Source organism: Astyanax mexicanus, chromosome 12 (assembly GCF_023375975.1).
Source record: "Astyanax mexicanus isolate ESR-SI-001 chromosome 12, AstMex3_surface, whole genome shotgun sequence".
Taxonomy (NCBI): Eukaryota; Metazoa; Chordata; class Actinopteri; order Characiformes; family Acestrorhamphidae; genus Astyanax; species Astyanax mexicanus.
In genome coordinates, this window is record NC_064419.1 from 34,029,863 (window position 1) to 34,056,611 (window position 26,749).

Here is a 26,749-nt window from a genome sequence, read left to right on the forward strand (position 1 = left end):
GGGACACCTAGAAACAACATATCAGCCAGCTAGTTACTATGAAACCAACACCATAGCAACCAACTGGGATACTATAGCAACCATATAAGAATGCCTGAATTATGGACAAGCTACAACATCATAGCAATTACCAAAGAACACCCCTGCAACCATTTAACATCAACCAAATGCTGGATGTAGGAACACCTTAACAACACCACAACAAACACCTTGTATACCATAGTAACTAGTAAACAACCACTTAAAAACACCACAACAACTACCTGGGATATAATACATAGCAACACCCCAACAACCAACCCATTACCGTAGCAACTGTAAAGTAACACCTCAGCAACCACCTAGCAACACCTAAGTGACCAACTACTTCATTACTGAAAAAATTCATAGCAACCACCTAGCTACATCACAGCAACCCCTATGGATACTTATCTAGTAATTATCTAGTAACAACACATCAACCACCTTCCCCACCATGGCAATCACCAAGCAACATCAGAGAAACCACCTTGGACACCTAGTAACAACATATCAACAAGCTAGCTAGCTACTACCAACCAACACCATAGCAACCACCTGGGATACTATAGCAACCATCTAAGAATGCCTGAATTAGTGACAAGATAACATCATTAAAGCAATCACTTAACAACACCATTGCAACCATTTAGCATCCACTCAGCAATATTACAGCAACCACCTGGGATAGTGACCACCAAGAACATCATAGAAAACAAATAGGATATCATAGAGACCACCTAGCAACCAATTAGCAACACCTTAGCAACCACCTAGAATACCATAGCAACCAGAGGGAACCACCTTAGCTGCACAATCATTCTACCCGAGATTTCTGCAGTTTTTTTCAGTGTTGCTTTACTCTAAAAAGGTCCTGGTTTGTTGACGCTCACTGCATATATAAAAAATGACATTTATATAATATCACATTTGATCAGATAGGGAAAGGGAACTCGTGACTCTAGTTAAAAGCTGCCTCGAGGCAGATGTTAGTCTCCAGGCTCACTGCTCTGCTGCTAAGGGTCCATCACTCAAACACTCTCAACGTTCTTCAGGAGCTCACGGAGCAGAGTGAAGTAAGAGAGGGCCAGATGATTAAGAGCTGAGGGAGCAAGAGGAGGTGAGGGAATTGGAGGAGTCACGAGAGCTGGACCTGAAGAGCTGAAGGATCTGAAGAGCTGAAGGACCTGAAGAGCTGAAGGATCTGAAGAGCTGAAGGATCTGAAGAGCTGAAGGATCTGAAGAGCTGAAAGATTTGAAGAGCTGAAGGATCTAAAGGAGTTGTACTGAAGAATCTGGAGGAGCTGTAGGAGCAAAAGCATCTGAAACAGCTAAATGCGTTAAAGGAACTGAAAGTTCAGAAAGCTTGTGGACGTGTGTTCAAGCTTTCAAAATAAAAGCTCTTGCGTGACAGTGGACAAATAGCTATTTTATTAAGCGTTTATTAAGGTGACGAAATTAAGAGATACTACATTACTGAGAAAAATGGTCTGATTAAAATACTGAGTAAGTGCTAAGTTAAGTAGAGTGCATAGTAGAGTATTAAGTTACAAAGCGACACCTTAATGACATCACTGGTTCATAGTAGGGAATGTGTAGAACGAGTTTTGAATCAACAGTTTATGTTTGAAGAAATAATGGGACAAAAAACACCTGAAACACTTCAATGTTTGGGATCTTCTGTGCCAAAACATAACTTTACGAAGTGGAAAACTCCTTATCCTCCCAAGAAACATTGGGTTCATACTGGCTGAAATGAAATAAATGTCGAAAAATGTAAAATGTAAATGTAAAAAAAAAAAAAACAGTAATTGTTTTTATTAAAGTGCTTTTTTTTTTTTTAAACCGTGCCAACTTTTCTGTTGTGGGGTTGTAGATCGATGCTGTTACAAAATGAGGGGTTCCAGCTCCTTAAAACACTAATTTAAAATATAAAAAAAGCATTATAAAAAAATTACTGGACTGGCACAATATGATCCACCTAAAGTCCCACTTAAACACGTTACCCTTCCAAGAACAAGCAAGTTTGTGATAAAGTCAGCTAAAGGTCCTAAAATGTCCTGGTCATCCCCGTGGTTGGTGTACATCCCTGTTCTGTGTTTCTTTACACCTCTTTTAGGAGGAAGAGAAGATAAACACCCACATTTACTACAGTATCTTTAGGTAAAACAAGTTCACCTGCTAAATGTAAACATTAATTCACACTGAAGAAAGAGCAATCCTGATCTTCAATCTTTAAGCTCCACATGATTAGAATCTCATTGTTCCTGCAGGTCATCAGTGCCTTTCATTTCTTCCTCCTGACCTCCTGCTGACATCATTTACAAACATACACTAACCACCGCATCAATACACCATCAATAGCACACTGCTGAATAAACTATAGATAACAAACCCCAGAGCTGACCCTGCATCCCTGTGCTGACCGTCCACCACACTGTTGACCTCATCCCCAGCAATGCACTGCAAAACTGTGAATCCTAGCAAAATAAATCATCTTAAATCTAGTTTCCATATGTAACATTTCTCTTTAGTGCATAATTTGCTGTGCATTTTCAACTTACGCTTATTTCTAACACATTTTTCTCATTCAAAGTAATGTAATCTATTGAAAAAGTGTCTTATTCCACTGGCAGATTTTTTTTTTGACAAAAGAAACAAAAACTTGAATCAAGCAAAAACAGTCAGCTAATGGGATCCGTCATTTTCAGTAGATATTATATAAAACAAGTACAATGAAGTTATAAGTAAGTTATTAATTCTCATAATATTACTTAAATAATCTCTAAATATAGATATAGATTTAGATATAGCTCTGGAAAAAAATAAGAGACCACTTAAAAATAATGATTTTCTTTGATTTTACCAAATTAAAAAAACTCTGGAATATAATCAAGAGGAAGATGAATGATCACAAGCCATCAAACCAAGATGAACTGCTAGAGTTTTTGCACCAGGAGTGACGGCAAAAAAGGTATCCAAAAGCAGTGTGTAAGACTGGTGGAGGAGAACATGCCAAGATGCATGAAAACTGTTATTGAGTTATTCCACCAAATATTGATTTCTGAACTCTTAAAACTGTATGAATATGAACTTGTTTTCTTTGCATTATTTTAGGTTTGAAAGCTCTGCATCTTTTTAGTTATTTCAGCCATTTATCATTTTCATCAAATAAATGCTCTAAATGACAATATTTTTATTTGGAATTTGGGAGAAATGTTGTCTGTAGTTTGAAGAATAAACAACAATGTTAATTTTATTCAAACATATACCTATATATAGCAAAATCAGAGAAACTGAAGTAAAGTGGTCTCTTAATTTTTTAAGAGCTGTATATAGATTATATTTAAGAGGATTTCACTTGCTAATATATCATTATTTGCTATTTGAAACTCCACCCCATTTCATCCCTTATTTAGATATACACTAAAGCATTAGTTATTATTTTATTGTTATTATTGGAATGCGGTGTTTCATAAACTAGGGGGGCACAGAAAAATATTAGAGGTTGTATCTCTTCAAGATTTAAGTTTCAGTATCTGATCTGCTCATATCTTAATATGTGGTGCCCGACAATAAAAGAATATATAATGTATATAAAAGGTTACATTATATATACAAAGGTTATATTAACATTAAACTAACACTGAAAAACTCTGCAGTGGATGTTGTTCAGCTTGGGTCAGGGGTCAAGGTGAGGGTAAGGTCCTGTGATAGCTCCTGACCCTGACCTGTGTGACCTCTGACCCAGACTCAAACTCAAACACTCACCAGCTTCCTCCTCTTGTCCTGTTCCGACGGAGGCTCTTCATCATCAGACAACTTCGGCTCATCCAGACTGCTGACCAACATACAGCTGAGAGAGAGAGAGAGAGAGAGAGAGGGAGAGAGAGAGAGAGAGAGAGCAAGAGAGAAACAGAGAGAGAGCGAGAGCAAGACAGAGACAGAAAGAGAGCGCGAAAGAGAAACAGAGAGAGCAAGAGAGAAACAGAGAGAGAGCGAGAGCAAGACAGAGACAGAAAGAGAGCGCGAAAGAGAAACAGAGAGAGAGCGAGAGCAAGAGAGAGACAGAAAGAGAGCACGAAAGAGAAACAGAGAGAGCGAGAGAGAAACAGAGAGTGAGAGCAAGACAGAGACAGAAAGAGAGCATGAAAGAGAAACAGAGAGAGAGCGAAGGGAAAGACAGAGACAGAAAGAGAGATTGAGAGAGAAACAGAGAGAGTGAGAGAGAAACAGACAGAGCGAGAGAGAAACAGAGAGAGCGAGAGAGAAACAGAGAGTGAGAAACCGAGAGAGAGCGAGAGAGAAACAGAGAGAGCGAGAGCAAGACAGAGACAGAAATAGAGTGAGAGAGAAACAGAGACAGAGCGAGAGTGAGACAAAGACAGAGGCAGAAAAACAGTGAGAGTGAGAGAGACAGAAAGAGAGTGCGAGAAAGAGAGAGCGAGAGAAAGTGAGAGACAGAGAGAGCGAGAGAGAAACAGACAGAGAGTGAAAGAGAAAGAGGGAGAGAGCAAGAGAGAACCAGAGAGAAAGCGAGAGAGAGTGAGACAGAGTGAGAGAGAAACAGAATGAGAGTGAGAGAGAGTGAGAGAGAAACAGAGAATGAGAGAGAGTGAGAGAGAAACACAGAAAGAGAGAGTGAGAGAGAAACAGAGAATGAGAGAGAGCAAGAGAAAGGTGAAGGAGACAGAGAAAGAGAGAGAAAGAGAGAGAGAGAGAGAGAAATGGTGTGAAAGTGAAAAAATGAGCTTCAGAAACATTTCAGACAGAAATTCTATTTATTTACTGAATTTAACCGACTGGAAACAAATAACACGTGACAGTAATTTTTAAATCAGTTAAATCTGGATTATAGAACGGCATGCAGACGTTTGTTGTAGTTCTTTCTTCTAAAAGTCTTTCAATTCTTCCAGTTCTGTGAGATTTCTGGGTCTCCTTGCCTTCACTGTTTTTTTAGGTCTATCCACAGATTTTCAATGAGATTTCGATCAGGAGGCAGAGATGATGATGGTGATATTTTCAGCCTGCACCTTTTGATGTACACTATTGTGGATTATGAGGTGTGTTTAGGATCATTACCCATCTACTCCTCCTTTCAACTTCAGCTTTTTACAGATGGTGTTACGTTCACTTACAGAATTTGCTCAAATTTCGTTGAATCAGTTCTTCCCTCTATCCCAAAGCATGATTCATCCACCCCCATGTTTAATAGCTGGAAAGATTTTTCATGACATTCTCTTTTCATGACATTCTGTGCACTTTTTCTACAAACATATCTTTGCTGTTTGTGGCTAAAGAGTATTATTTAACCTCACTGGTCCACAGAAATTGTTTTTAAAATTAATCAGGCTTATTTAGATGTTCTTTTGCAAACTTGATGCTGAACATTGTGGTGAGGATGCAGGACTCTTCCACTAAGAGTAAGCTAAATCATCCTGAAGGTCTTCTGTCAAGATGTCCTAGCAATTTTACAAGTTTTCTTGATCTTCTTATTTTGACCTCTACTGTTCCTGTTACTTGCCATTTATTAATAACATTTCGAACCGAGGAAATGGCAACCTAAAAACACTTTTTTTTTTTTTTTAGCTTTATGGGCCTCTACATGTTTATGTTTATTGTTAGAGTGCTAGAAAGCTGTGTAGAAGAACCCATGGTACTGTTTTGTTCGTATTCTAAGGCGCACTTAAAATCCTTGCATTTTGGAGCGCCGAGTGGTTCAGCAATCTAATGCGCTGCCACTATGAGCGGGAGGTCGCAGGTTCAAACCCCCGCTCATATGCAGCTTTGCCATCAGCTGCCGGTGTTCAAAGCAATATTGTCAGCAATATTGGCCCTGCTACCTCCGGGTGGGTAGATGGCGCTCCCTCCCCATCAGGCTTAAAGGTGGTGCCGAAAAAAGGGGTGACTAACTTCACGTGTCGGAGGAGGTGTGTGCTAATCCGCGTCCTCCTAGGGTCGCAGGTGCCACTGGTGGTGGGGACGTACAAAGGGGTGGGACAATTGGATAGCCCAATTGGGAGAAAATGGGAGAAAAATCTGAAATAAATTTATATATATAAAAAAATAAATATCTTAAATTTTTTCCCACTGCACCTAATAATCCGGTGTGCCTCCTGAATGAATTTTACCAGTCAGGTTGTAAAGAGCAGTAAAGCCACTCCGCTGAAGTAAGGAGGATACAGGAGTTTCAGTTTAGTTCTCCAGCACCGAGATTGGAGCAGTATTAGCATTTGTCACTAACCACGCTAAGCACTAGCTCTTTTGCCATTTAGAGAAAAAAAGAAATTAGACAAGAAAATAGATGTTCATTGATGGGGTGCCTAAAATGCCAACTTTACCCCTGTTGGAGATCAATTCATCCTCAACTGGCTCAACTTGCTAACACATCACCAACAGCTCTGGAAAATATTAAGAGGCCACTTCAGTTTCTGAATCAGTTGGTCTGATTTAGTTATTTATAGGTATATGTTTGAGTAAAATGAACATTGATGTTTTATTCTATAAACTACAGACAACATTTCTCCTAAATTCCAAATAAAAATATTGTCATTTAGAGCATTTATTTGCAGAAAATGAGAAATGTCTGAAATAACAAAAGAGATGCAGAAATCAATATTTGTTTGAATAACCCTGGATTTTAATGCGTCTTTGCGTCTTGGCATGTTCTCCTCCACCAGTCTTACACACTGCTTTTGAAGCATTCCTCTTGATTATATTTCAGAGGTTTTCAGTTGGGTAAAAACATTATCATTAAGTGGCAATTTTTTTCCCCCCAGAGCTGTATATACGGAGGTCGATCATAGGTGCACAGACTTTTGCACATGGATGTATATGATTAAAAAAATATATATACACACAAACCAAAACAAAAGCGATGCATATCCATAATGCATTTCCATAATGCAGGACATCACCATCACTCAGCGCTCAGAGTTCGGCAGATACAAACTTCCAGAAGAACATTTAGAACCGTTCTGTGATCATTTCACACTTCGCTCGCCGCCCTGCACCTCAAATCATGAGCTCTGAGCTGACGGCTCTCGACACACACCAACACAAACACTCCATCACTGAACGCTCGCCTGCCATTTTACACCCCATTACTCACACATATTGCCTTGCACGCACACACACACACACACACACACACAGAAAAACACACACACACACACACACGGAGACTTACTCTTTAAACGTTCCAGAGTCGGGGTCTTCAGTCATGACGTCGTGCAGAGCCTCCACGCAGATGTTGATGATGCCGCAGAACTTGTCCTGAATCACGCTGAGAAATGAACACTAACGTTAGCTTCACTCAGCGCTTACAAAACAACCCCCCCAACCTGTCTGACACCCGTCTGACACCTGTCTGACACTGAGGCCACTGAAGAACAGTGCTGGGGGTGGGGGTCTCTGAGTGGCACCTTTTATAAATACCTTCACTTTGTCAAAACACTTTTGTTAAAAAGCAGCTTATTTTCTGCATTAAACTGATATTATACCTGTTCTTACTTCAAATCATAATGACATTTTCATTATATAAACTTACTGGTAATCAATACACCAGAAAACATAGGTGGTGCTCTATAATGCTCTATAATGTTGATATGATTCACATGCTCATTCTGACAGACTGTAATACACTACACAAAGCATAAGGGGCGCTCTATAATGCTCTATAATGATCATATGATCCACAAGATCATTCTGACAGACTGTAAGAAACTGCCAAAAGAGTAGCGAGTGCTCTATAATGCTCTATAATTAACATATGGTCCACTTGCTCATTCTGAGAGACTGTAATACACTACAGAAAGAGTAGGGGGTGCTCTATAATGCTTTGTGATGTTGATTAGATCCACTAAAATCATTCTGACAGACTGTAATACACTACAGAAAGAGTAGTGGGTGCTCTATAATGCTCTATAATAATCATATGATCCACACACTAATTCTGACAGACGTTAATACACTATAAAAAGCAAAGGGGGTGCTCTATATCGCTCTATAATTATTAAATGATTCACAAACACACTGACAACTTGTAATACACTATATAAAGCCTAAGGGGTGCTCTATAATGTTAATATTATCCATACATTCATTCTGACATATTATAATACAATACACAAAGCATAAGGGGTGCTCTATAATATTTATATGATACACAAGATAATTCTGACATATTGAAATACATTACAGGAAGTATAGAGGGCGCCCTACAATGCTCTATAATGAACATATAATCCACATGCTCATTCTGACAGACTGTAATACTCTATACAAAGCATAAGGGGTGCTCTATAATGCTCTATAATGATCATATGATCCACAACATCATACTGACAGACTGTAATACACTACAGGAAGTGTAGTGAGCTCTCTATAATGCTCTATATTAATCATATGATCCACATGTTCATTCTGACAGAGTGTAATACACTACACAAAGCATAAGGGATGCTCTGTAATGTTGATATGATCCACACAGTCATTCTGACAGACTTTAATACACTACACAAAGCATACAGGGTGCTCTATAATGCTCTATAATGTTGATATGATCCATATGCTCATTCTGACAGACTGTAATACACTACACAAAGCATAAGGGGTTCTCTATAATGCTCTATAACATTTATATGATGCACATGTTCATTCGAACAGACTGTAATACACTATACAAAACATAGGGGGTGCTCTATAATGATCATATGATCCACAATATCATTCTGACAGACTTTAATACACTTCACAATGCGTAAGGGGTGCTCTATGATGCTCTATAATGAACATATGATACGCTTGCTCATTCTGACAGACTGTAATACACTACAGGAAGAGTAGGGGGCGCTCTATAACACTTTACTCTGTATAACTGTGGTGCTATGATGAGGTACAGTGAAAGACTAGTTGGTCTATTATTGCACTAATTGTCAACTGATGATAACTGATTATGTGATCAGTCACTCGTATGCAGTATGAATACACTACAACACAATGAGTCCAGTGGGATCAGTCTTTCAGGACCCTCCACACACACACACACACACACACACACACTGCCACCCCACCTGACACACACTCCTCCTCCCTCACACCTTTCATAACAGTACTACTTTAATAACTATTTTGGAGCATAATACAGGTCTTATCAGGATGGGGTGATATTGCAGCTAGCATGGCTGCTATGGTAACCCATCAAAGAGGCGTCATATTAAAGATTTCTTATCGCTCCTCCCAGACGTGACCGAGCGGCCCGGATAAACCCGAATCTCAGCCAGACCAGAGCTCCGCAATTCATTTCACTGCAGGACAAATTCTGCTGGCTTCTATTATTATTTTTATTATTATCATGATTAATATTAATAATCTGAATAATAATTTGTTGTGCTGCATGTATACCAACACTGTCATTCTGAGAATGATCATGTTGGGCTCCAGCACAGTGCTGGTTCAACACTTAGAGAACACCAAGAGAACTATACCAAGAGAACTCCACTAAGAGAAAAAGTAAAAACACTAATTAATCACCAATTAAAACATTGTAATGTTGATGGATGATTTGTGTAAAATCCAGCAATATTACTCTACTGTCTCAGTCTATATGCTACTTTTATTCAAAAGAGCATTTCTCTAATTCTCAGGCTGGTTGTGAAAAGCCCTCAAAGTGTGCTTTGTATTTACTGCAGTGGTGTAAAGTGAATTACACTCCACACCTGTCGGGGAGCCCAGGAGCCCAACAAACTACATAATAAACAATCAGTTTTTTTGGAAATACCTGAGGACAGGGATGAATGCCACATTAAACTTTCCAGGTAAACTTCTTAATAAATTGTCAGGCAGGGTTTCTGTAATGTCCCATACATTGCACTTTTTGGAGTTAACCACATTTACAAAAACTGTCCACTCCGTTGTGAACTGATACTCATTGTACTGGGCTGATTTATGCACTCCTAAAAGGGGTATCTGGTTAGGGGTGTTAAAAGCATTTACACTGCCTTGCAAAAGTATTCTGCCCCCACTGAACTTTTCAACCTTTTAACACATTTCAGGCTTCAAACATAAAGATATGAAGTTGTATTTTTTTTTTTTTTTTTTTTTTACAAATAAAAAACTGAAAAGTGGGGCGTGCAATATTATTCAGCCCCTTTACTTTCAGTGCAGCAAACTCACTCCATAAGTTCAGTGAAAATCTCTGAATGATCCAATGTTGACCTAAATGACTGATGGTGATAAATATATAAATAGAATCCACCTGTATGTAATTAAGTCTCTGTATAAATGAACCTGCTCTGTGTTAGTCTCAGAGTTCTGTTTAAAGCGCAAAGAGCATCATGAAGACCAAGAAACACAACAGGCAGGTCTGAGATACTGTTGTGGAAACAAGGAGAAGACTGATCAGAGATGCAGCCAAGAGACCCATGATCACTCCATCCAACCTCACTGAGCTCCAGCTGTTTTGCAAGGAAGAATGGGCAAAAATTCTCTCGATGTGCAAAACTGATAGAGACAAACCCCAAGCCACTTGTAATCGCAGCAAAAGGTGGAGCTACAAAGTATTAACGCAAGGGGGCCGAATAATATCGCACGCCACACTTTTCAGTTTTTTATTTCTTAAAAAAGTGTAAAATATCCAATAAATTTTGTTTCACTTCACGATTGTGTCCCACTTGTTGTTGATTCTTCACAAAAAAATTACAATTTCATATCTTTATGTTTGAAGCCTGAAATGTGGCAAAAGGAGGCCAAATACTGTACTTTGCTTCCTCTATGAAGAATGTTAGAGTCTTTAAAGTACTTTACTTAGCTGAGTGATGTACTCTCCAGAGGGGTATCCAGTTATTGTTACAGTACTGCATTCAGGAGCTGAAACTAAAAGTCACACAACTCTCCATAACTTAGTCTAAACTGCTATAGCAGACGTAGCATTATAACATACTACACATGTACACATTCTACAAATTTGAATGTATGAACCAAAAATAAATTAAAAAACACACATTGAGTTCAACGCTGTCTGATTGGCTGTCACAATCAATTAATAATATGCCATCCATCCCATACAAAGTGAATATTTTCACACAGTTCCTGAATATTTTGCAGTAAGGGTGATGTGTTAATAGATGGCAGCTCTATGTGGACAAGCATCATCCTGGTAGAATAATGCACTGAAGTGTTGGTTTAGAAAAGTTAGGACCACGATGTTAGTCTGCTTTCACTCATGGATTCATGAGATTGGTCGTCTCAATCAAGAAAATCGCAGGACTTGCCACTGAAGATGACCTGCTGCCATTCTAAATCCATACAAGACAGTCTGTCATGATTTATCACCAATTTTTTTATTCCTGTCATCCCTGTTGATCCATTTTTTTGCTGATAAAAGTATGTTCACCTACCGAAGTAACACAGAAGGGAGAAACCAGGTGGAAACAAGCAAACTTCACTAAAGACAGAGTTGAATTAGAATAATGGATGAATTAATGAGGGACTGTTGAGTACAAGTACAGTAAGAGACCAGATGTTCACACTGTGGAAAAGAGAAATGAACAAATGAGCAGAACATTTTTAAACTGCTGAATGCTTCCTTTAACACCACAGAAAAAGGACACACTGTTCCACTGGAAAGATGATGTCCATTGTGGAAAATTGAAAATAGCAGAGCTTTATTCGTGAGCCGGAACTTCTCACATAAATCTACATAAATTAGTCTGAACTGATTAAGAAGATGCTGCGTCAAAAACCTTTAAAGAAATGATCTAAATGTTACTGTGATGCAGACTGAGGTGAAGCTACAGTCTGTCTTTCATTAGTGTGACATTTTTGGAAATCAACCAACTTTTAAAAAAAATACTGTCTGCTCTGCTGTGTTCTGATTCTTACTGTACTGTAATGTACTCGCTAGAGGGGTATCCAGTTATTGAAAGGAGCAGTACTGCATTCAGGAGCTGACATTTCTCACACAACATACTGTACCTCCAAAGCACTTTTTTTTTAAATGCGACAGTGATGCACACTGAAAAGAATCTATAGTCTCTCATTAGGGTAAATATTGATAAGTGCTTATAAATCTGGAGGAATGGGCATAAGTAAACTCTTTGTAAAGCAGAAAAACAGAAGAACATGTCCGAGATCTCATTCCTTGTCCTGGATCTTGTTTGCCGTACCTAAATAAGAGCCATCTGTTGGAGTGAAGGAATGGATAATAAGCAGCGTAATGAACAGCTGTAGGTTCTCCTCCATCAGCGCGCTGGGTGCTGGGTCATGCCCCTAGCCACGGTGGCTTTTACACGGCAGGTTCCTGTAATGAGGAACCGAGGAACGGAGGAGAAAACTTGTGTTCCTCCCAAACGATAGAGTAATTTCCCTTAATGTGACAGTGTGCCAGTGCTACGCACCCAGATGACACCATTACCGCCGTCCTCCAGCGCAGGCTTTTAGCCAGAATGCGCTCGGAGGGAACCGGAGCCATGCAGTCCAATGCGTTATGAGGAATGAGGAAAGAGGAGATGGAGCGCGGGGTCCGTGAGCCGCTCAGTCACGTCTGAAACTATCAGCTGCCCCGATATTTCAATACGGCCTGAACGTGGCAGTGTATTATAATGTAAACAGAGTTATGTAGCGCTACATCATTAACCAGAGGTCAGAGCGGCGACAGGCCGCAGTTTTACATCACGCTAATAATGCAGCAGCTGACAGCTAATCAGGACCACAGCCACAGGAACTCCTTCCAAGGTGAATTCACAGAGCGGTGGATCTGCAGTGGTGTTAGTCTTCTTAAAGGGATATTACATCACCCCTCTGCTTTACTTCTCGTGATTTCTACTGCATTTAAAGGTGTTGCGTAAGCACACTAATTACTCCTCTACTCACTTTTCGGTGAACTAACAACTGGTCAATTTCTCAGCTCCAAAGGAACACAGCAACGGGCAAGAAGATGCAGCTGGATGAGTTACTGTATTAGCAACCCCCGGCTGAGACAGCATCTTACAGCTCAAAATACACTCATCGTTTAGAAAAGAAAAAAAAAAAGAAAAAGAAAGAAAAAGAATCAACAGACGGGAATGAAACTTGATGGGGATAAAGGGACTCAGAATGGCATCATCTTCCCACTTTTGGCTCGGTGGAGAGAACGCAATATATCACTGTTGGTCTTCCTAACAGGCAATTTAACAGCCCAACACTATGTTAAAACAGTCCTGCAACTAGAGACGTCCCGGTGTTCTTCAACTAAATTCCACTTTTTCCACTTTTATTTCTTTGTGAAATACAATAGGTCTCTTTAAATTGTATATGCATGCTGCACATGAAACAGTTTCTGAACTTCTATTGTCTGCAGTAGCTAACAAAAGAAAATGTTCAGAAAACATTTTAAAGTCGATCAGAAAAAGCACCGTGTCTATGTCAATTCGTGAATTCATGGCCTCGCCCACCTTGGCTCTTGAAAGCTGACACAGTCTCGTCAGACAGGAGCTCCCAGCGTTCCTGTATTATTTGTGCAAATAACACATCAGTGTTATATGGTTTGCCCAGTCATTGAGAGCTAAGAAACAAATGGTTTTTGGAATTTGTCTATGAAACACCACCAGCGAAGTACAACTGAGATAGGTAGGTGTGTATGTTTAAAACAGTTCTGTTTACACTTTTTTTAAAGTAAAAATCCAGCTCAGTAGGGGTACATTTTTACTTTCTGGACCTAGACTACCCACCGCTGTGTGTTAACAAAGGATCTCCGGTAAATTTCGCGTTTTACAGTGACTCTAAGATTAGGTCAGTGGCTGAACTGCACCTAGCAGGGCATTACACATGTTGTAAAGTAAGATATGACATTGCAAAAACTGTAATTAATGTATTAGTGTAGTGTAGTGTTAATTTAAAACGTTTCTAACTGTGGCTTATCTTTCTGGTGTCGCAGTGCTGTCAGCCAATCAGAGGCGAAATGTTTGCATGTATAAATATTCATGAGCAAGAGCTGAAATCCTATTGTTTCTCCCCATCTACTCCTCCACGGTGGGGCTAAAGCACCGCTATAATGGATCATCTGAGCACTTTTTTCACAAAAAACAAACAAACAAAAAAAAAGCTCACATGGCATTCATTCATACTTGAGAACACAACCAGACATTTTAAAATGAATGAAAAATAAAGTATAAGACAGAAATACCTCAACACAATTCTCTGAGGCACCTCTGTTTTAAAAAAAAAAACTGTTAACATGCATTTTATTTAATGTAGCAGAAAAACTATAGGTTAAAAAGGCCTCTTTCAGACTGTAGAGGACAAACTGGACTGAGGGGAAGCAGCAGTGGAAGCTTCACTGACCCACCTGTTGTCGGATGGTAAGAGGGACAGCAGAGCCAGGCTGGAGAGTTTCCTTCTCTCAGGCTGAGTGATGTTGTCCATTCGGTCCACCCACATCTCAATCATATTCCCCAACAGCTGGTCCATCTACAGAGCAGGAGAAACCAGGTCAGACTCTTACACACAACTGTATCTGATACTGATTTAAAAAAAAAACTTCTAATATTTAGTTGGTCCTTTATAAAGAACCTGTTTGATCAGAGTTCCTTTAACTGGTGTCGCTTACCTCCTGGTTACTTTCTATAGCCATCTGTGAGAGCAGAGCACTGAAGAAGCTGGAGTTCTGCAGGAGAACCCGACCAATCACACCCAGATACACTGACATCACCACAGGATACCGCTGTGTACACACACACACACACACACACACACACCATATTATCTATAATAACCTACAATATTCACTTTAAATCAGATTTAAGGCCCGTACACACAGAAACTGGTTTTATATGTACAAAAAAAAGACCACTTGATGTTTTACCTTGATTTTACCAATTTGAAAGCCTCTGAAATGTAATCAAGAGGAAGATGGATGATCACAAGCCATCAAACCAAGCTGCACTGCTTGAATGTCTGAACCAGGAGTGGCGTAAAGTTATTCAAAAGCAGTGTGTAAGACTGGTGGAGGTGAACATGCCAAGACGCATGACAATTGTGATTAAAAATCAGGGTTATTCCACTAAAATATTGATTTCTGAACTCTTAAAACTTTATGAATATGAACTTGTTTTCTTTGCATTATTTGAGGTCTGAAAGCTCTGCATTCTTTTGTTATTTTAGCCATTTCTCATTTTCTGCAAATAAATGCTCTAAATGACCATATTTTTATTTGGAATGTGGGAGAAATGTTGTCTTTAGTTTATAGAATAAAACAACAATGTTCCTTTTAATCAAATATATACCTATAAATAGCAAAATCAGACAAACTGATTCAGAAACTGAAGTGTTCTTTTATTTTTTTCCAGAGCTGTATTTATAATAATATTTTATACAAAGTCTAAAAATGATGTATGATGGAGTGAATTGTCTAATTAGAGATGTGTCGCAATGTCATCATGCTAAATGGCAACAATGATAAAAAGTTGTTGTGCAACCAATTGGGGATGATATTTCATTGAGATAAATTGAAGAAAATTGGAAAGCTTGCAGATTGTACACTTATTGACTAGGGTTGTGTATTGGCAAAAATTTAGCACCATAAAAAAATCAGGATACATTGCAATATGATGTGATACTCTACGATAAACTGCAATTGTTTCCAGTCTGTCAAAGAATCATATTTATAAAATGTGAATACTTTTTAAGCAATCAGAACAATGGGCTCTAACAACAGAGTACAACACTGCTATATAGTGGGCGGGGTTTAAGCACAACAGTGTCGGACACCAATTTTTAAAACAAAATATCACAATATACATCAAATACATCAATATTTTCTTATATGCCTATTATTGACTGGGTGTCTGTATAGACATATCTGAAATCACGTCTGTGGTCAGAAATAAAATCAGAATTTGCTAATTTTTTACCACTACAAAAAAAAAAAAAAAAAAAAAAAATATATATATATATATATATATATATATATATATATATATACACATACATATACACACATATATACACAATTTATTGATAATCGCCAGGGCCCGACCTACTGAGGCTTCCAGTGCAGTGCATGCCAGCCCCTTTCTTCACTGACGGCTGGACAGATGGACAGAGGTTGTTGTGTTGGGAAGCAGCTGCCTGGAAGCCCTCTATGGCCCAGCTTCAATTTTAATATCAAACTATACAGTTCTCCACTTCATGGAACAAAATATAGTCAGGCCTGGTGTGAAGGTTTGCCCAAAAAATGTATATTTGATGTAAAAGGACCTTTACTCTCATTAAACTCTCAAAAGCGTGCACTGTTTATATCACACTGTGAAAACGTCACATTTTACATGATTTTTAAAAAGCGTATCTTCTGTTAACAAAATGAATGAAATGTGTTTCAGAAGCGATTGGGGTTCAGACAGCATATGGTGCTGTACTCAAGCGTGGAGCTAAAAATAAATAAATATATAAATAAATAAATGTAGTGTAAACAGGTCACTGTAAGGGTTGAGCTGAAATGATGAGGTCAGTCCGGTCAGGAGAAAACTCACCTCTCCTTCCAACACCCCCCGAAACACAGCAGGGAGGAGGGGCTGGAACACATGGGGGGCCAACAGGGGGCTCACTTTCAGCGCAATCTCCACCACCTGAACAAAACACACACACACACACACACACACACACACACACACACATTTTACTCTACACATACTCAGATAAACACTTGCCTTTACACATACTGTATTAAACAATACTTTACACCCATCACATACTCCAATAAGTAGGCCTGATGCGAAAATGACGTTACTGACTTATCATAAAATAAATGACCATGACAATGATGTTGTTTGCTGGCCTTAATATTGCCCATTGTATTTACTTCTGTGTCACCTTGCTCTGTTCTTCTCTGCTGTCTAAGACTGGTGTTGGTTAGTCAGCTCCACTCACACAGACAAACAGACGGACAGACAGACCAGTTTTACTGCTGCTGTAGTCTTTCACACTGTTTACACAGACATCTACAGACATCTGTAACTTTCTGTTCAAATGAGATGAACCATGAGGCCACTTTCCCGTTTCCATGTAGAGTGTACTGTACATCATACATAATGTAACAAACACTGTAGTTTACACATACCGTAACACTACTTTACAAATACTGTAACACACAATACTTTACCAATAGTCTAATAATAAACACTGTACTTTACACGTACCCTAACACATAATACTTTACAAATACTGTAACACAAATTTATAAATACTATAATAAAAACTGTAGATTTAATAAACTGTTATTACTTTACGCATAATGTAACACAGTACTTTACAAATACCATAATAAACACTGTAGTTTACACATACTGTAACACTACTTTTCATATACTGTAAAACACACATTTATAAATACTCTAATAAACACTGTATTTTACACATACTGTAACAGTACTTTCCACATACTGTAACACACAATACTTTACAAATACTCTAATAAACACTGCACTTTACACATATCGTAACGCTAATTTACATATACAGTGACATACAGTACTTTACAAGTACTGTAACACAAATCTATAAATACTCTAATAAACACTGCATTTTACACATACTGTAACATTACTTTACAGATACTGTAACACACAATACCCTACAAATACTCTAATAAACACTGCACTTTACACATATCGTAACACTCATTTACATATAGTGACATACAGTACTTTACAAGTACTGTAACACACAATACTTTACAAATACTCCAATAAACACTGTAGTTTACACAGACTGTAACACTACTTTACACACACTGTAACACACAATACCTTACAAATACTTTAAACACTCTAGTATTACATACTGTAACACTACCTTTCACATACTGTAACACACAGTACTTTACAAATTCTCTAAAAACACTGTACCTTATACCTGTACCTACACATAGTGTACCTGTACCTACACATAGTGTAACACTACTTTACTAATACCGTAAGACACAATACTTTACAAATACTCTAAAAAAAAACATTGTAGTTTACATATACCGTAACACTACTGTAACACTACACATACTTTACAAATACTCCAATAAACACTGTATTTTACACATACAGTAACACTAGATATACAGTAACACTACTTTACCTATACTGTAACATAATTCATAAATACTATAATAAACACTGTAGCTTTAATGAAGTGTGCTACTCTAAGAAACACTATAGTTTACACATCCTGTAACACTAATTTACATACACTGAAATTATCATTGTACTTTACACATTCTGTAACACTACTTTACAAATACTGTAATTATCATTATACTTTACACATACTGTAACAGTACTTTGCGCTTGAACCATATTCCAATAAACTCTGTACTTTTAACTGTCTTCCAGAATGTACTTGACAAATACTCTAATATCTGTACACTGTACGTTACTCCTATTATAATAAACACTGTATTTTACATGTATTATGAAGGCGGTCATGCCACACACACTGGCCATGCTGCACAGCACCGTGCCAGGCCTCGCAATAAAGAGCAATAAAGTGGAGGGTTTGAATGCTGGTTCTAACATCCATTAAAAACTATGGTCTCAAATATATGAGAAACAGCATGGCGTGTCCGGTGAGCGGGGGTCTTAATAAACACTGTACTTCACACATGACTGTGAATAATGAGTGTGTTAGTGATCTGAGCTCTGACAGAGGTGGGCTGCAGGTAAACTGTGGCACTGTCTGTCTAGCTCCGGCTCCCATTCAGAGCGAGATAACAGAAAAGAATGCTGGGTAATCCTGTAGACTGATGGCCGGGGGGTTTGAAAGCACTCCTCTCCAAATCCCTCAGTTAGCCCCCCATTGTCCTCCACATCATCAAAGGCTGGAGATCATCACCACGGCAACTGAGCCTCAATTTCAACCTTCAGCTTTAAAACGGCACTGCGTCCGTCCATCCACACACACACACACACACACACACACAGTCCAAAAGTGTTGGTTCCCCTTGAAATCAAGGGTATTAGTTGGGAGTATGCCCCCCTTTACTGCAGTAACAGCTTCTATTACTGAAAGAAAATTGAACCATGATTGTCATTTCATGGAATACCCCAGCAACCACTTATAAATGCTATATAATAACTGCTTGAGATAGCATCGCAACTGGTATTCCACCCCATAGCAACCATCTGGAACACCCTAGCATCACCCCAAGACCCCACAGCAACTGCACACTAGCTACACTCCTGTTCCCGTCATCTGGAACACCATATCAACACCCACCTGAGATACTGTACCTATCTCTTACAGTACAGATAAAGGGGTTGCTAAATGGATGCCTTCACATATCACATATGGTTACTAGGTGGTTAATGTGGTACTACAGGAAGTTGCAAGAGTGTTTCTAAGGGAGATTGGGTGATGATATGGTGTTTCAGGTGATTGATAGTATGTTACTATACAGTTGCTATGACATCCAAGCTGGATGCTAGGGTGTTTCAGGTGGTTGATGAGGTGTGGAAAATCAGTGTTTTTTTATGTGGCTGCTATCCCAGACGGTTATGACTTCATACCAGATACATAAGAATTCCTCTTCACATTCTATTGTAGGACTGAAAGTTTACAATCTGCATTCAGACAGAATTCAGATCTAATTCTCGGATCACTCATCATCAACTACTGTAACTTTAACAGCCATCTGACTGTAATCTGACTGAAGTGACTGTATTTGTTATAAGTGTGTATTTGTTTTGTGTGTGTATATGTGTGTGTGAATGTGTGTGTGTGTGTATTTCCCCGCTGTGTCACTGAGCTGTCAGGCTGCACACCCTGCAGGCTCAGAGCGTTCTCTCAGCCTGCTGTTCCCACACAGAACAATCTGGAACAGTGAACACGCGACTGCACTGGATCCACTGAGCCTGATCCGGGAACAGCGTGAATAAACTCAGCCCAGATGTTCCAGCCCATAAACTGGCTAATTCTGGATTTAAAGAGATAAAACTGGTAACAGGATTGGTGGATTTACTGGTAAAATTACTGGAAGTAGTAAATTAATTTACTGAATAATTGGTTCAATAACTGGCAAATGAACTGGTAAAGCAACTGCTAAAATAACTGGTAGTAAAACCTGAACAGGAGGTAGATGAAATAGTGAAAAAAAAAAAAACTGGAAGAAGATCTGGTAAAAGAGCTGACTGAGGAGCTAGCAGAGAAAACAGATAAATAAATGGTAAAAGAACCGGTTAATTTACAAGTAGAGAAACTGACTAAATGACTGGTAGAAGAAGTGGCAGAGGAACTAACAGAAAAAAATATGGATTAACTGATAGAAGAACCAGTTACATAACATGTAGAGGAACCGATTGAATATCTGGTAGAAGAAATGGTAGCGGAATTGGCTGAATAACTTGGTAGAAGAACTGGTAGAGGAACTGGCAGAGAAATCATTACAATAACTGGTATATGAACCTATTAAATAACATAGAGGAACTGGTCGAAAAACTTGTAGAATAACTGGTAGAGGTACTGGTTAAATAACTTGTAGAATAACTGGTAGAGGAACTAATTTAATAAGTTGTAGAACAAGGGTAAGAAGAACTGGTATAAAAACTGACAGTGTAACTTGTTGAATAACTTGTAGAATATATAACTTAATACACTGTAGAAGAACTGGTAGTGAAACTGGTAGAATAACTTGTAGAATAAGTGGTTGAATAAATGGTAAAAGAACAGGTAGTGAAAATGGTAGAATAAATGTAGAATAAGTGGTTGAATAAATGGTAGAATAACCGGTAGTGAAACTGGTGGAAGAAATCTAGAATAAGTGGTTGAATAAATGGTAGAATAACTGGTAGTGAAACTGGTAGAATAAATGTAGAATATGTGGTTGAATAAATGGTAGAAGAACAGGTAGTGAAACTGGTAGAATAAATGTAGAATATGTGGTTGAATAAATGGTAGAAGAACAGGTAGTGAAACTGGTAGAATAAATGTAGAATAAGTGGTTGAATAAATGGTAGAATAACTGGTAGTGAAACTGGTAGAATAAATGTATAATATGTGGTTGAATAAATGGTAGAAGAACAGGTAGTGAAACTGGTAGAATAAATGTAGAATAAGTGGCTGAATAAATAGTAGAATAACTTGGTAGTGAAACTGGTAGAATAAATGTAGAATAAGTGGTTCAATAAATGGTAGAATAACTGGTAGTGAAACTGGTAGAATAAATGTAGAATAAGTGGCTGAATAAATGGTAGAATAACTTGGTAGTGAAACTGGTAGAATAAATGTAGAATAAGTGGCTGAATAAATGGTAGAATAACTTGGTAGTGAAACTGGTAGAATAAATGTAGAATAAGTGGTTCAATAAATGGTAGAATAACTGGTAGTGAAACTGGTGGAAGAAATGTAGAATAAGTGGTAGAATAACTGGTAGTGAAACTGGTGGAAGAAATGTAGAATAAGTGGTAGAATAACTGGTAGTGAAACTGGTGGAAGAAATGTGGAATAAGTGGTAGAATAACTGGTAGTGAAACTGGGCGAATAACTGGTGGTCTCTCCTGTAGACTAAATACAAAGTATAAAACATTCAGAACTCCAGCAGCTGCAGTGGTTTCTGAAGCAGGTCTGCTGAGTTCACTCAGTGTGGTCAATCTGATACACCACAACCCTCCCTCAGTAACCCCGCCTCTGACTGACTGACAGATGTTAACGGTGTGACTGTTTCCATGGAGACGGCTGGAAGCTGACCAGACTGGATGTGAGCGTTTTCCTGCTAAACTAAATTTACAGCTGTTTAACACACAGGACACACACGTTCTCTCTCTCTTGCTCTCACACACTCTCTCACACACACACACACACACACACACACACAAACATTCTCTCTCTCTCACACACACACACACATATACCCTCTCTCTCTTTCTCACACACATTATTTCATGCAGATCCAGTAGCAGTGTCACTGCAGGGGCCTGATAACATTGGGCTTAATGCTTTCAATTAAACACCTCAAACACACACACACACACACACACACACACACACACAGAGAGACAGCTGTCTGAGGTTTAAAAATCAGTTGCCAAGAGATTCCAGCTCTAAAATTACCACACAGCAACATTTCACCACATGCACACACAACCACACACAACCACACACAACCACACACAACCACACACAACCACACACACAGCCTTAACAATAATAATATCATTGGGCTGATAAAGTAAAAATGTTTATGGTAAGACTGGCTGTCTGCTTTTACCCTTGTGCACAGGAATTTCTTTAGATTCTCGTAACCTTTTGGTGATATTATGTACCGTAATTGTTGGGACATTCAAAGTCTTCACAATTTTACTTTGAGGAACATTTTTCTGAAATTGTTCCATCATTGTTTTCACAGATATGTGTCCGTATTTGCTTCTGAGAGGTTCTGCCTCTTTGAAATACTCTTTTTATACCCAGTCATACGTAGATTTTTAATAATAATAAGACCGTTTACTTTTCCAGCTTTTTATTGCCCTGTCTTGACTCTCAAATATGGGTCTAATGAGATTTGCAAATGATTGTGTTCTATTTATTTATTTTTTTTAAACTGGGGTTGTATACTAGCAAATAAAATAGCTGATTCCTTCCAAAAAGGAGAAATGGTTGATATACTTAGTGATGTCAATTGATTAAAACATATACATAAACATATATCTGAAGAATCAAAACTGAATACTGTGATTAATCGTAAATAATGATTATAAAATGATTTAATTAATGAATAATAATTAATTACTATATAATCATATGCGTTTTAAATTAGAATCTCTTAATATTAAGGCTACTAGGTTAAGGAAATGAACACTAGTGTAGCTCCATATTCCACCTTCAACAACCTGAAAAGAGGAACATGCGATCAGCTCTGTGGGTGTGAGTGTGTTAAAAAAAAGGGCGTCAGCTCGTCAGTAATAGCTGTTGTGTTTATATCTCTAAATAAAACTGCTAATGGTATTTTGTCACATGATTTTTTTGATGACGTTTGCAGATTAATGGCAGGCATTAATATGTTAGTGTTGAGAAACCTATTAATAATAAATCAATATTCAAGATCATCATCAACAGTAAAACAGCTCCATCCTACTTTCATCATTTAATGCCATTATCTGTAATCAATACTGACAGTGGTTACAATTGAAATCAAGGGTCTTTAGCTGACCTCTTTTTCTGTTACAGAAGACTCTGCACTAGATATGGGAACATTGCTGTGAGGAGAATTTGATTGCATTCAGCTCTGAGAGTGAGAGCTTTAGATGTTGGAGGATTCTATAGCTCCACAGCTCAGTGCTGGGGGCTTTATTGAACATTCTATCAGCCAGTGCTTGTCTATAGAGAATTTACAGCTGTGTGTCCGAATACTTTCGGATCTGTGAAAGTGGGTTAGTTTATTCTGAGCTCTTATCCCATAATATTCCTCTCAGCACCCCGGATCGTTTACACAGCGGGAGCCTGCAGAGCTCCGGACCCTCTGCCTCCAGAGAGAGAGAGACACACACACACACACACACACACACACACACACACACACATCAATCAGCTGTAAGAAGTGTAATTCACAGTGGAATAAACCCAGAAGCTACAAAGGAAACCCAGTTCCACCAGCTACACCACATACACAAACACACACACACACACACACTTTTATCAGTAGACAGATGCAAATGAGCAGTGTGTGGAAGGGCATGTGCCAAAAAGCATATTTATACACTCATGCACCAGAAGGTGGGGTCAGGGCCACAGGACAGAGAGGCAGGGCGGGTGGTGGAGGGGGATGGGGGGCATGAGCAAGTGATGGGGGCAGAGATAAAAGCAAGAGAGTTAGAAAAAGAGGCAGTGAGTGAGTGATTGTGTGAATTAGAGAGATAGTGAGGGAATGAGGGAATGAAGTGAAGCAGTGATAGTGTGAGGTATTGAGGGAGTCAGACAGTGATAGAGTGAATTAGTGAGACATTAAAGAAATTAAGTGAGGCAGTGATAAAGTGAGGTATTGAGGGAGCGAGGCAGTGATGGCGTGAATTGGAGAGACAGTAAGGAAATTAAGAGAGACAGTAAAAGAATTTAGAGAGACAGTAAGGAAATTAAATGAGGCAGTGATAGAGTGAGGTATTAAGGGAGTGTGACAGTGATAGAGTGAGGTATTGAGGGACCGAGGCAGTGATGAAGTGAATTAGAGAGACAGTAGGGCAATGAAGAGAGACAGTGAGGGAGTGATGTGAGGCAGTCATATAGAGAGGTAGTGAGGGAGCGAGAAAGTGATGGCATAAATTGGAGAGACAGCGAGGAAATGAAGAGAGACAGTGAGGGAATGAATTAAAACAGTAAGGAAATGAAGTGAGGCAGTGATGGAGTGAGGTATTAAGGGAGCAAGGCAGTGATTTGAAGCAAATTAGAGTGAATTAAAGAGACAGTAAGGTAATGAAGAAAGAAAGTGAGGGAATGAGGAGAGACAGTGAGGGAGTGAGGTGAGGCAGTCAGAGTGAGGTTTTGAGGGAGCAAGGAAATGACAGAGTGAGGTACTGAGGGAACGAGGCAGTGATAGAATGAGGTATTGAGGGAGTGAGGTGAGGCAGTCATAGAGTAAGGTTTTGAGGGAGCAAGGCAGTGATAAAGTGAGGTAATGAGGGAGCGAGACTTATGGCGTGAATTAGAAAGACAGTGAGGGACTGAAGAGAGGCAGTGATAGAGTGAGGCATTAAAGGAGTAAGACAGTGATAGAGTGAGGTATTGAGGGAGCGAGGCAGGGATAGAGTGAGGTAATGAGGGAGTGAGACAGTGATAGAATGAGGTATTAAGAGAGTGAGGTGAGGTAGTCATAGAGTGAGGTATTGAGGGAACGAGACAATGAACGAGTGAGGTATTGAGGGAGTGAGGCAGTGGTAGAATGAGGTATTGAGGGAGTGAGGTGAGGTAGTCATAGAGTGAGGTATTGAGGAAATGAGACAATGAAAGAGTGAGGTATTGAGGGAGTGAGGTAGTCATTGAGTGAGGTATTGAGAAAACGAGACAATAAAAGAGTGAGGTTTTGAGGGAGCAAGGCAGTGATAGAGTGTATTAGAAAGGCAATAAAACAGTGTAAAGCTTTGAGGGAGTGATGGTGTGAGGCAGTAAGATAGTAAGGGAGTGAGGCAGAATTGTAGTAAGGGAGTCAGAGGCACCTTCAGCACTTGGACTTGTCCCTCGTTTGTGATGTCCTTCAGCAATTCACAGAAAGATCTGCAGAGACCTTCACCATAGTTCTGAAACATCAAATAGTCATTTATTCATCAATTACACATTACTTACTCATTATCAGCTACTAATCATATAATGGCCAATTCAGATCCACACTACATCATATACTGTCTGGCTGAAAACTGGCTACAGTCAGGCTGGGGATCTCGTGGGCAGCGTCTCGTTGAACGTCTCTTGCGACCACTGATGAATGACTAGAGACTAGAGGAACATAAACTGTGCAGCTTTTTGATTTCTCTGACTTTACATCTACACAGTGGATCAGCTAATAATAACTCTATTAGAGTTATTATTAGCTAATAGAGTGGAGGACAGTGAGCGAACAGTGTTTAAAAACTCAAGCAGCACTTCTGCGTCTGACCCCCTCAAACCAGAACTACACCCACTGCAGTGCCAACAATGACCCACCACCCAAATCATAGCTGCTCTGTGGTCATCCTGTGGGATCCAGACCACAGAATTACAGGGTGCAAGTGAGATGATAAAGTATACGCAGAGAAACAGATACAGGACTACAGCCTGTTATTAAAGCTAGATCCAATTAACTGTAATTCAGATCTACCTCAGGGTGCCTCGGTCTCTTTTAATAAACCCAGGGTTGTGTTTTTAGCTCACCTGTAGGAAGTCAGAGGCTGAGAGGTAGGTGTAGGCGTTTACGATCTGGAAACAGGTCTTGACGTTCTCCGTGCTGAGCTCTGAAACGGAGCACAACACAAAAAATAACAGTGATTTGGAGGGAAATCAGCGCTGAGACAGATCTGGCTCTGAGGGAGGATGAACGGCAGAGCCGGAGGGGAGGAAAAGCAAGAGTCATTTTTCACCTCAAAAAAAGAATCAAAACAGCTCGGAACTCTTCCGACCCCTCGGCTCCGGCGCTCTGAAACGGCAGACGCTAGCGGAGGAGGGGGATAGCGGGGGGTTCTGTCACTTCTAGCTATGATGAATCGCTAAATCAGCCGTACTCTGTGCAGCGAAAGAGTTGCAGTTAGACTGTTAGGGGAGACACTTGTCAACACGGCAGCTTCTTTTGTAACAACAGCTCTGTAAGAACGGCTCCGGTCAAAAGTTTGGACACACTTGCACTCAAATTCTTCAATATTTCACGTTTGCTGAATCAACTAAAAACTTAAAAACAATGAAATGAACACAATCAAGATAATAGAAGACAACAGACAATAGTTCTAAATCAGTATACTGAACATTACCAGTCGCACACACAGTACGGTTCGGACACTCATTAAATTAAGTGTTTTTTTTTTTGTTGTTTTCATTATTTTAATATATCCTGCATTGTAGATGAACACTAAAGTCTAAAGAAAAAACTATGGAGAAAAACATATTTTTAGTTATTTAGTAAACGTTTAGTAGACTTTGGACTTGATATAACACAGTGGACCAACATTAGCAGATGACATGTCTCTCCAAACCATCACTGACCTTCAGTAAACTTGGCATTTTATTTGGAAATCTAGGGAGCAGAGTCTGGAGGAAG

General features: G+C 39.1%; 1 protein-coding gene across 1 annotated transcript in view; it reads right to left on the bottom strand.

Moving 5' to 3' along the window:
- The window catches only part of ipo11 (importin 11), a 115,548-nt gene that overhangs the window by 20,352 nt on the left and 68,447 nt on the right, over window positions 1–26,749 (bottom strand). Inside the window, exons 23-29 of the mRNA XM_049485502.1 lie at window positions 25,873–25,952; window positions 25,182–25,262; window positions 16,527–16,622; window positions 14,606–14,719; window positions 14,345–14,466; window positions 7,208–7,303; window positions 3,790–3,874 (exon numbers count right to left, since the gene is read on the bottom strand). Of these exons, the coding sequence (XP_049341459.1) occupies window positions 3,790–3,874; window positions 7,208–7,303; window positions 14,345–14,466; window positions 14,606–14,719; window positions 16,527–16,622; window positions 25,182–25,262; window positions 25,873–25,952 (674 nt within the window). The remainder of the gene's footprint in view (window positions 1–3,789; window positions 3,875–7,207; window positions 7,304–14,344; window positions 14,467–14,605; window positions 14,720–16,526; window positions 16,623–25,181; window positions 25,263–25,872; window positions 25,953–26,749) is intronic.